Below are 12504 nucleotides of genomic sequence, written 5' to 3' on the forward strand. Positions count from 1 at the left end.
CGAATTATTCTGAAACCACAGGAAACAGGTTATTCTACACGTGGTTTTCTGAACCTATATTACAGTATACTACAGACCTGTAATTCTTGCCAAAAACTCATGTTTTGAACCCAGCTTAATGAGAGTACAGAATGCTGCATGCAGCATCTGAAAAGCTAATATCCTGTAGCTTTTTTTCAGAAATAAGAAGTCATTTATATATCCACACATCTTATCTTCCCTCCAGTGTCAGGATTTCTACACCTCAGAAAAAAACCCAAAACAGTTTTCATTAATGCTATTCTCAAGGAACGCCTTTGTACCTTGATCAGCATATAATTTAAATTGTAACATGAACCAGGCAACTGGGAAAGTGATTACGAGAGCTAGGTCTTCTCACTTCTAGTCACTGCTCCTTCAGTGTTCACAAAAAGGAAATCACGTGGTTACACACACAAAGAAAAAAAGATTCTTTTATAAATGTGACCATCATGAAAGTTCCACATACTTCCTTATTATCTCAGAGTAACTTTTGACCTAAAAAAAAAAAAGTGATCCCACAGTAGAAGCTGTAATAACAGTGTCCACATTATCAGCAGTTATGCTGAATAATCCTGTTGCCAAGCAGGTAGGCTTGGTAGAAAAAAAATTATGGATAAACTCAAGCGCAAACAAAAAATTACTCTATGAACAAGTTACTTATAATCAGTTGTTGTACACTGCTATTATTCTAAAGAATCTTTCTAAATACACAGAAACTACCTCTCTGCTTTATCTAGTACTGCTAAAAGAAAAAACAGATCAAAAAGAAGAAAGAAGAAAGAAAAATAACTGAAATTTAAAAAAAGCTACTAAGAAAGTATGAACAGAACATAGTACTCTACATAAAAGTGTGAGAAGTTTGAAGCATGCTTAGCATGGGAATATTTAACTAGATGTTCAGTAAACAGTATCTTTGTTAGATGTGCTACTCCACATTTGCAAGTCAAATGTGTGTCAATATTGTTAATAATTTAACTTTTAATTGAGAGATTTATTTTTTTCCCGTCAATCTCCCGTTTGATACTGAGTGCTGCTGCAATGAAGGAGTAAGGGTGACCAGCGAAGGATGGTGCAAATTCAATTCCTCTTAGTACTCAAGAGTTTGAGTGTTTGGGCAGAGTTTTGCATAGTCTCTGTTCACAAAGAAGCATTACTTTGAAAGCTTCAGCTACAAGTCATTCTGCAGCATCTTAAATGCTGTAAAGACTGATACTGGGCTATGGAAAAGAAACTTTTTAAAAATCTGCTTTCTTTGGAGACCAAGTATATTTGAACAACACACAAGAAACAACTTGTTCTTAAGTCATCTACAAAATAAGGCATGTCACAGAGGCCTGAGCTACAGCCCTGACTTCTGAAACACTGTCAGATAAATGCTTCGGAAACAAATGCACACCTAATTTAAAAAAAATTCATAGGACTACTGAAAATGTCTGCTGGTATCAAGTTTATCTATCTACTCGTATAGGTAGTGTGGGTTGCTTTAGAACTACAGGTTTACTTAATGAAAAGTGGTACATATGTATATCATCAAATTTCTGCATTAACACCACAAATAAAAGACAATCACTGATAAAAATGCTTGCCACTCTTCTTTAATTTCTATGAAAAATACTAAAACAATACAAAATTTCATCTTACTCATGCTTTATTCCTTAACCATCTGCTTAATGCCCAAGGACATTTTGTCTGTAAGATGGACCCGGGGGGCAGGGCCGGAGCCACAGGACCTGGGTGCAGGTCGGTTCAATGGATGGGGGCCAACGGCTCGGGGGCTCTCGGGCTCCGTGGGGTGCGGAAGGGAGTGCGCCGGGAGCGCTGTGCTGCTCTTTGGGTTTCTTTTGCTGCCACCAGCTGGAAAAAGGTTCTGTTGTTTTTTTTCTCTTCCCTTCCCTTGCCTCACTGCCTCCTTTCCCTCCTCGCCAGTCCAGGGAGCCTGTGGGGTGGCCCTGGCTGGTCCGAGCCCGTGTGTTTGTTCCCTCTCTGGGCATTTGTTGTATTTTGAGGGGTTTTTTCCTGTTCTACCCTGTTTTGTTTGGTGTTAATGAACAGTTTGGGGTTTTTCTCCACTTTCACTTGTTGTTACCGACCTGTCCCACTGACGGACAAAGAGGGGAGGCCCTTTTCCCTTTGGAGGAGGTAATCATTCCAGAGCGCTTCCTCCTAAAATTTTGTCTCCAAAACTGAGACATTTTCTATATTCACAATGCAGAGTTTACACAAAAGGATTAATGACTGAAGAACTAAACTCCTCGATCTTTGAAACTTTACTTCATGTAATGAAGGATGCCAGTGAAACACAGGCTACAGAATCTTCTATCAGTGTGCACCTTATTCAGACATACAAGGCACACTGATACTGAATTTTGCTCCAATTAAGAGAAGAGTTTTGCAGTGACAGGTGAAAGAATAGGTTCATCATTCCACACTCACAGTTCCACAGAAGAACACAATGAAAAGACAGGCACTCAATGACTCTATAACCTCACTTACCACTATTGTAAGGAAAGACTTGACAGCTGTTTTTAAACAGCTAGTTATTTCTCAAAGAGGAAGTGGTGATGAGAAGTTCAGGCTGGACACAGCACCAGAAAGAAACAGTTACTTTCTGGCTTGTCCTAAGCCCAAGGCACATCAAAGCAGATCTTAACTCTTAACTAGGTTCCAAAAGAAGCACAATAACCATGTCCTTCAAGACTGAAACTAGGTAGTACTAGCTGCTCAGCATGTCTGAAAATCAAACTGCCTAGTTTAACATATATATTGGACTTAGGAGCTGGTCTGTAATCTGTTCTGGAAAAACTTTGTTTGAATGCAATTGTTTGCCAAAATGGGTTTTAAGTTACAATTCAATGCCTAATTCTACACTAAGATTTAATCATAACCATGACATCATAACCACTAGGTTACAGCCTATTACTGTGACCATAAAAGAAGAAAAAAATTAAGTTATTTTTCTGACTGGATGGTAAGAATTATAATGACATTTCTAATTTCAAGAGTTATGACAATCTTTGTAAATGACGAATAAAAGAAGAGTCAGTACTTCCTGAAACTCTCTCTTAGCAATTATTTCTAACTCCCTTACCTCATTTTCTTCTTCGTGCTCCAGTATAGCTTGTAGGAACGCTCTCCGTTCATGGCTTGAAGATTTCTGATCAAACATTCCTGCCTGAATTACTTTTTGATCTACATTCAGCTTATACTTTGCTGCAGCAAGTATCTTCTCTTCCACACTGTTCACAGTGCACAGTCGCAGGACTCTAACTTCATTCTGCTGACCAATTCGGTGAGCTCTATCCTGGGCCTGCAAGTCCTATTAGGCAAAGAACACAGAGAATAACTTAACAGAGAGAGTGAACACAGATATTCAAACTCTTCTTAGTCTTGCTTCCCTTACTTTACATGTTGCTATTGAGTACGATGTGATTTGCATATACTTGCACAACAGCTGAAAACACCACATAGTTACGTACTTTCTTACAAAAAGAAAAAAAAAGGTGGCAAAGACATAATTCAGTTACCTCTTCTGGCCTTTTCAAATAAGCCTAAGTGGTACGATATCCTCTTTTCCTGGTGATCTGTATTTACTACTAACCACCAGAGTAAGATCAGTGCCTCAGACCAAGACTACTGCACTCACACGGTCACCGAATTTTGTGAGACAGGTAGCATTCAGCATAGCCTTTACTAAAGTATTGCAAACTATCTACCAAAGACTAGGGAGCTGGTTATTGTATCCTAACGGTTAAAGAATGAGTCCAGTTATACAAATGAAGCAGGTTTGTAACACTCCTAGCACAGAGGATACCCCGAGACTCAGATAAAATATATATGCAGGCACAGAACTAGCAAACCAATTAAAACCAAAACATTTCCTCATTGTGGCAGTTTGCCTCACTAATTCCTCTCAAAGAAGCATTTTATCTCCTATTTGGATTTTTTCCTTTCATCCCAAGCTGTATCATCTATTTAAAGAAGCAACTCAAAAAAGCATCATGTATTCTTTGCACATTTCACGAAGGTAAGAAAATAAAAATAACCTGATGAGGGTTCCAGTCACTGTCAAAGATAATAACAGTGTCAGCAGCCTGGAGATTTAAGCCTAGCCCTCCAGCCCTTGTACTCAGTAAGAAGATAAAGTATTGTGATCCAGGTTCATTGAACTTCTTCAACAGAGCAGCTCGATCCTCTGATTTTGTTGTGCCTAAAAAAAAATAGAAATATTGTATAATAAAGATGTGAACTGCAATAATATAAATACAACGTCTGTTGCTAAAAGTACATGGGAAAGGGTTATTTTAATGCACTACATTTTGACACCTCTGACACATTTTCCGTAACACTGGCCATGAATGTTTAGGTCAACTGCCTATCACACCTACAAGATGGACTTCTAAAGGTCTCTTCTAATGCATTTGTTTTGACATTCCTAAAGTAGATCTTAAAATGTTGGCTAACATTGTTATACCTTTTTATGACTCACATAAATTTCAATTGAAGCTAATATATACAAACAGAAGAGAGCTCTAGTTTTGATTAATGCCTTCTGGCTACAGCAACATTAAATATTTTTAAAATACTTATACTACTTATATCGAGATTTATCAAAATGTCACTATTTGCCTTCGGAGTCATAGTTAATAATAAAAGACTGAGAATTCTTAAAATGTCCCATCTTGAGGGTGATATATGTACAGAAGACGAAATTACAAAATTTTTTTTACTACTATGGTGGGTTGTTCCCCAGCTAGTTTCCAGATACAACCCCCTGCCTTCCCAAACTCAGCAGTTTATGGGGAGGAAATAAGACAGAAAAGCTCCTATGCTGAGATAAAGGCAGCTTAGTAAAAGTGAAAGGCGTGTACGCAAGGACAAGAGGAGGAATTTATTTACAACTTCCCATCAGCAACCAGATGTCCAGCCACTTCCTGGGAAGCAGGGCCTCAACGCCTGTAATGACTAATTGGGAAGACAAATGCTGTAACAAGTAATGTCCCTGCATCCTCTTCTTTTCCCTCAGGTTTTACTGCTGTTCACAACCCTTTGGTCACCTTGGGTCAGCTGTCTCATCTGGGTCCCAATTCAATGCAGCCTGCTGGCCTTGGGGGTGAGGGGTGTTTGGAGAGAAAGCCTTGACACTGCAAGTGCTGCTCAGCAATAGCCAAACACTGTGTGACATCACTGGTGGTGTTACAAACCCTGCTGAGCCACAAATGCAAAGCACAGCACTATATGGGCCGCTAGGAGGAAAATTAACTCCATGCCACCTGTAAACACCACAATCACACAGCCAAACTGCCGGCCCACTGCTGACCCAGTGAACCCCACAATAAACACATGAATTGGGTAGGAAATACTCCATGCAAGAAGACAGCTGGACAGAACCTGGATAGATTGGATCCATGTAGAGAAGATATCTGTTATTATGAAACTGGAAGAGAAAGGGTTTATCTAATTTAATGAACGACCCGAAAAAGACAATGAGGTGTATTTACCATACTATGTCTTGCCACAAACATTCTGGCCTGAAAAATAATTCATTCAAAAATACATGATGTAAAGTAATCTAAAACAATTAAAATGCAATGTAATTTATCTTTCTTGAATAGAAGTTTTAAAACACATGCAGGCCAGAGGTGTGAAGAGGGGCTTCTTAGCATGCTAATATGTTCTTCAGACGGTTTTGTCATTCCATGGCACAGTGAGACAGCTCATTTATGTGTCCATTTCATAATCCCATTTTACATTCAAGGATAATATTGGTTCAACTTCACGTTCATTAATATTTGCAAAAGATGAGACTATTTCTTGGTATTACTTTTTCTTCTGAATAAAGTGTGAAGCTAAGAGTCAATTTAAAATGCTGTTAAAAAACATTCAGAAGAAACTTCAAGTCTCACTTACACTGTTCTCTATATTTATCTTAAATCATTGCTTCTCTGTTAAAAAAGTATTCTGATAAATGCTGCTGGCATTAGTAATACTATAATGTGTGAGATAAAACATTAAGTAAAAATGACCACTATTTAATAAGCTCAGTATGAGGCAGAGATCATCAACATGGAAGAAGACCAAAATGGAAACTTCTTTCAAACAGATTTAAGACTCAGGTGGGATTCACTATTTTTAGTTTTCCTTTCATAGAATTGCAGGAATCAATTAGAGAATCAAATAGATTGGAAAAGACCTGTGAGATCATTGACTCCAACCTTTGATCAAACACCACCTTGTCAACCAGACCACGGCACTGAGTGCCACATCCAGTCTTTCCTTAAACACCTCCAGGGACAGTGACTCTCCCACGTCCCTGGGCAGCCAATTCCAGTGCCCAATCACCCCTTCTGTGAAGAAATACCTCCTAATGTCCAATCTGAACCTCCCCTGGTGCAGCTTGAGACTGTGTCCTCTTGTCCTGTCACTGGTTGCCTGGAAAAAGAGCCCAACCCCCATCTGGATACACCCTCCTTTTGGGGAGCTGTAGAGAGTGATAAGGTCCCCCCTCAGCCTCCTTTTCTCCAGGCTAAACAACCTCAACTCCATCAGCTGCTCCTCATAGGACTGGTGTTCCAGACCCTTCATCAGGTCTGTTGCCCTTCTCTGGACACGCTCCAGCACTTCCATGGCTTTCCTGGAGCGCAGGACCCAGAACTGGACCCAGAACTGGCAGTATGGCCTCTCCAGTGGGTACTCACTCAGTAGAGGGGGACAATCCCTGCCCTGGTCCTGCTGGCCACACTGTTGCTGGTACAGGCCAGGATGCCATTGGCCTTCTTGGCCACCTGGGCACACCCTGGCTCATGTTCAGCTGCTGGCACCAGCACCCCCAGGTCCTTTTCCTGTGGGCAGCTTTGCAGCCACTCTGCCCCAGCCTGTGGCACTGCCTGGGGTTGTTGTGACCCAAGGGCAGGACCTGGCATGGGGCCTTGTAGAACCTCACACCACTGGCCCTGGCTCATTGATCCAGCCTGTCCAGATTCCTCTGCGGAGCCTTCCTGCCCTCCAGCAGGTCTACACTCACATCCAACTTGGTGTCATCTCTGAATCTACTGAGGGTACATTCAATCTCCTCATCCAGATCATGCACAAAGATATTGAACACTCAACAGAGATATTAAACAAAATAAAGATATTGGTATCTACAATGTTTCTAAATCCTCTTTTTATTTAACGTAATAAAACATATCTACATATGAAGAAATTGAGGCTTTTTATATTCCTGTGAAATTCAGGCACGATGCTGAAATTCAGCTATCCCGTGAAGAATAGCAGTTGAATTTTAAACAGATAAAAATGAATTTATTCCATTGGAATAGAGGCATTATCATCTCTTATCATGAGAATACTTTCAGGCAACTTAAATAGTGATGACTAATGGGGACCCTGGATTTTAAACCCTGTGTGAAAAAGAGATGAGCCTTTAAGCAGCAAATTTATACATAATCTGCACTCCTGGAATGGACCTGAGTCTTTATCAAAAGAATCCATTGACCAAATGGTCTGCAGGTTAAACAGATAAAAGAAAACACTGAAAGAGACAGAGAAAATTACTTCTACCGACAGAAGCAAAAGTATGTCTTTCTCAGTACCTTGTCTGGAAGAATATGGGAAATTCTAGTAAACTGCCCCTGAAGGGTCTACTGCCATAATTTCATGGTAAACACACTTGCAGAATTATAAAATAGTTTCGAACCTGTTTACACTTTTGTATAGTGATAACACAGCACTGTTACGGAAACACTGGGAGGAGAACCCAAGGCTCCCATGCCCAAACTAATGAAGGATGCTACCTCCTACTTTATTATTTATCCTTTTTCTGCATTTAGCTTACCATCAAGACGCAGGTAAAGGAAATTTCGAAATGCAAAGTAGTCTTCCATAATGGTCATGAGTGATGTCATTTGACAGAAAAGAAGCACACGATGGTTAGTAGCTCGTAACTTTGGTAGAATACGATCGAGTAGTTCAAACTTCCCTGAGGCCCGATAAAGTTCAGCTCTGTTGGAGAGAAGCAGCACAGTAAATGCCAGAATAAGCCCCCATTTGAAAGTCTGTAGTCATTATCATGTCAGAATATAACAAAAAGACTAATTTACTTAATCTAAACAAGACTAATAATTTCCTGATTTTTCTTCAATTACAAAATCTGTCCTGACTTTCAATCACACAGAATATCTTTATGAAATTCAATTCTTTTTCATTATTTATTAAAACAAACGTTATTTCTCAGCCAGATAAGCATTGTATAAGCTAAGACATTCACCTGCTATTTAATTTTCAACTGGCATTAAAAACAACTTTCAATTGCAACTGCAGTTTCAAATTGTATGCATCGGTCGTATGTTGGAAACAACCCCCTTTCCACTCAACTATTACGCACATGGAAGTGAAATACTGCAAACTGAACTAATATACGGAGACAGCGGCAGGAGTCTGACATAGGATATACTCTTTAGCCATACAACTTTAGTTGTCCTGAACAGTGTTCACCTGCTTTGATTAGCTACACTTTTGTCTTCTAATGCAAAGAATTCCAAATTGACTCTCAGCACTGAAATTCAACCCATAAAACAGAAAATGAGCAGAAGTAAACAGGATGTCTAAATCAGCATCACAGTGATATACTTTAGAGAAACAAACTTCATGCAACTTTTCTCTAACGTTGAGTCTGTACTCTCAAAATACAACTTATCATTAGCAATGGTACAAAATCCAGAAGGTACAGAGCCTTCTGATATGCACACATCTGTAATCAGCCAAAGACTAAACTGTTTAGGAGACAAGTATTCTGGTATTCTAGCTAAGGAGACAAACAGCCTGGTACACTAGGTAAGAAAAAAAAAGAAAAGAATTGTCATTAACACCTATACAGGAAGAAAGTTAGGTGGATGATATACATTTTTTGTTTAGAAAGCATCTATTAACCTGACAGTTGCCCAACGTGTCAAGAAAAACAAAACAAATCTTTTTCATTTCTGATAATGGAAGAAATGCTACTTTAATTTGGAATAAAGATAGTAAAGAAGGTAAAGTAGAAGGCAAAAGTAACAAGAGAGAGAAGAAAATCCTAACAGATATCTCTAGAGTCATCCCAATGAATTTCAAATGGTGTATTATTCCAAAATAAGGGGAAAGGAAGACACGAGTCTTTTCTGCCTGCCATCGTGAAAGAGTCGGACAGTCATGAAAAGATCTTGTAACACTTCTAGTACTAATAGGTTTTGATTTACATATGTGCCCTGTACTTCCTCTGCCTTTGTATGAACTGCTTGAGTTTGCTGACATGTAGCTTCCAGAAAAAGACTGTGATCATTAATTCCAATACAACACTATGGACAGGAGGAAAAACAGGAAGAGTTACCCATTAATGACACCATTTGAGTAGCCCAGATGTTCAGCGAAGGACTCCTGCAAAGTTATAAGCAATAAACATATTACAAACTACACAGTAACCAAAAATTACACTTTCTTATAGAAATCAAATTAAATATATGAGTGTTGAGGTTTGAGTTCAATGATGTTCATACTCTCAGAAGCCACCTTGTGGCAACAGTGCTCTGCTTAATGTTTTCCTATACTATTATTTAAAATTCATGAAGAAGTGACTTCTGCAGCATACATTTTACCAGATTACAAATACAGTAGAATACTAACTAACTTACACTAATTAGTAGACGATCCATCTGCAAATTACTCAGTTTAATTACTCAGCATACAAGATAACGAAGAATGAAAACTACAATAATAATAATAATTAATAATAATACATCACAGTAGGTACTTAATTATATTTTCATAAACATAGATATCTATGACACTTTCTATCTTTTCAGATATATTTATGTACTTAGATCCTATTGAGAGATGTTATATAGATAGTACATTTTTGCTGAAAAAACAAGATGGATGGATTAGAACAATTTTAATTGGCACTGTAGAAGATTAGCAGTCTGCTAATTACAAAGATTCTACACATGATATTTTGAACTAGTGTCTGTATGTCATAAGGTTGGTGTATGTGGATACTAAGTTGCTCTGGGTTGTCTTAAATTAACAAAAAAACCCCTCACTTTTTAAAGACACTGTTCCATAAAATTAAATACTTTAAAACTAGACTTTGGATTATCAATACAAAGATGGCACTTGTTGACTATAATAAATGTTTTTTTTCCAAATCTTTCCTTTCCAGTATAAATTATTTGGACAGAAATGCCCCCTTCCATATACATAAGCTTTAGCAGCAGTTTTCGATTATTTTAGCCATCTGAATAAAAACAACTCTCAAAACCTAACCTATCAGTCTTACCTCAATGTGTTGGAACATGTATGGGTGATTGCATATCTTTCTCAATTGCATGATAGTGTTCATAAGAGTTTTTGCTCCACCTTTTCCCTACAGGTACAAACAATGCAAATCAAATGATAAATTAATTAATGATTAAATTAATTAATATATTTACAAATATAACCTTTTAAAATATTTTTATCCCAAACCCAAACACTGCATCCCTAATAAAAAAAACAAAACCAAAAGGAAACCAAAAAACCATTAAAACTCCCCAAAGATAAAAAACCAAACCAGGCCAACCAACCAAACCAAAACAACAAAAATCCAGAACAGTTGTCTTGCTGTCATCTGTCGTAAGGATGCTCTGTAATGAAAAAGGAAGACCTGGAAGTAATCCATGAAGCGCACTACATTTCTACCTGCCATATTCATGGTGGGAAGCAGAGCATCTACTGTCCTGATTATTTATACTGTTTATTATGAAACCATACAAACTCCGTAGTGTCTGAACCGTCTAAGAGGAAATCATTCTAGCTGGGTTCTATTCAATTCCACAGTAACTTCTCCAGTCTGTTAACTTGGTATATGGGTTCTCACTCCAGCCCGAGTAAAACATCAGGCCACAGGTAAAAAAATGTTAAAGCTCACCAAATTCATGAGTCGTCTTATTATTTATGGAAGTATATTCTCAAAACACACACTACAGTTAATGGTGTAGAACCAGGACACTCATCAGTCAGCTGTGCTAGAACAAACTGTATGGTTTAAAACTAACTGCAGTTGGTCAATGTAAGTTTGAGAACATTTGTATCGCATTAACATTGCCAAAATCTTGTTGCTTTCAAATGCCATTTTGTTTTGTTGTCATTTTATATAAATGTAAACAGAGTGGCATCAATATTCCAAGCTTACTATATGACTAATTTAGATTTATTTTTAAAATCTCAGCCAAAACAATTTACCAATTTCAAGTTTTAAAACCAAGGGAAAATACACTACTTGACCATAATACATACTAGCAATATTCTAGTCTTTTCTAGGAAGTACACTGAAATCGTAACTTTCATCTAGAGCAGAGATTATTATCTATTTGAAGGGGGCACTCCACACATTTAAAACTTGGTTTTCTTTCCAGGATCATCTCACATTTGCTCCAAAATGCAGTTCATATTTGTTATAAAAATAATCTCCTAGAGCTTTCCGTCTTAGCAAATTGTCTCTAATCTCAGCTGGGCCCAGGCCAGAGCTGCAGAAAGACAAGATTTTTTCCTAACACAATAGTTGTTTGATCATTGAAGCCAAGCGGTCTTAATGACCACCTCCCTCTGCTGACAACAGGCAGCAGTGATAACAGACCTTGATTCAACATTTAAAGAAAAAAATTAGTTAAGAAAGGGTTGCAAGAAAGGCAAAATTTTAGTCCCTTGGGGAGAGAGGAAGGCAAGGGAAATGTTCAGAAAACAGCAAAGGCCATTTTAACTGGTTAAACACAAAGCCAGGTAGAGAAACAGGTAGGACAAAATACACAGAAGCTTCTGAGCAGATGAAAAGAAAGAGATCAGAAAAGGAAGGAAGTAGAAGACTGTGATACAAAATGAAATTTTAGGACAAATACAAAGACATCAAACTGAAAAACTGCTGAAAAACACAAGTGAGGAACACGAATTAATGTCTAAAAAATGTTCGAACTATGAAGATGAGTTTCAATATCCAAGGCAAAAATCCTTTGTCTGGAGTTTAATTAAGCACCAGCAAAGAAAACAATCTGACTGTAAAGAACCAGGAAGGTAAAATAAGATACTGAATAGAAAAATCACCCACTATACCAATGCAACCTGAAAAAGGATTATGGAAAGACTGTATGTGATTGCACTGCATTAGCAATATACACAAGAGGGTACAAACTGAAACTGTTACATTCTAGATATTCTGCAGTGTCTGTTCAAAGTATTTCACATTTACTACAGTATTTCAAATTTGTTATTATGTGAAAAGTTGATGGAGTGGCAAATTCTTTACTCTGTATTGACTCGATCAAATCCCATGACAGCATAACCAACATTTACTAACACACAGTCTAAATTTGATTATATGACTTTGAATCTTACTGATCTCTTGAAGAATTTTGACATCTTTTAAGGATGAACACAAGCATACAGTCTTAGCTGACTGAAACAAGACTTAACTAATAGCTC

General features: G+C 37.9%; 1 protein-coding gene across 5 annotated transcripts in view; it reads right to left on the bottom strand.

Annotated features, from left to right (window-relative positions):
- Positions 1-12504, bottom strand: part of SMARCA2 (SWI/SNF related, matrix associated, actin dependent regulator of chromatin, subfamily a, member 2) — a 120857-nt gene that overhangs the window by 46013 nt on the left and 62340 nt on the right. For all 5 annotated transcript variants that reach the window (XM_039567257.1, XM_039567254.1, XM_039567256.1 and 2 more), the window contains 5 exons: positions 10328-10414; positions 9383-9429; positions 7853-8019; positions 4065-4228; positions 3110-3337 (listed from right to left, as the gene is read on the bottom strand). In XM_039567257.1, the coding sequence (XP_039423191.1) occupies positions 3110-3337; positions 4065-4228; positions 7853-8019; positions 9383-9429; positions 10328-10414 (693 nt within the window). The remainder of the gene's footprint in view (positions 1-3109; positions 3338-4064; positions 4229-7852; positions 8020-9382; positions 9430-10327; positions 10415-12504) is intronic.

Source organism: Corvus cornix, chromosome Z (assembly GCF_000738735.6).
Source record: "Corvus cornix cornix isolate S_Up_H32 chromosome Z, ASM73873v5, whole genome shotgun sequence".
Taxonomy (NCBI): Eukaryota; Metazoa; Chordata; class Aves; order Passeriformes; family Corvidae; genus Corvus; species Corvus cornix.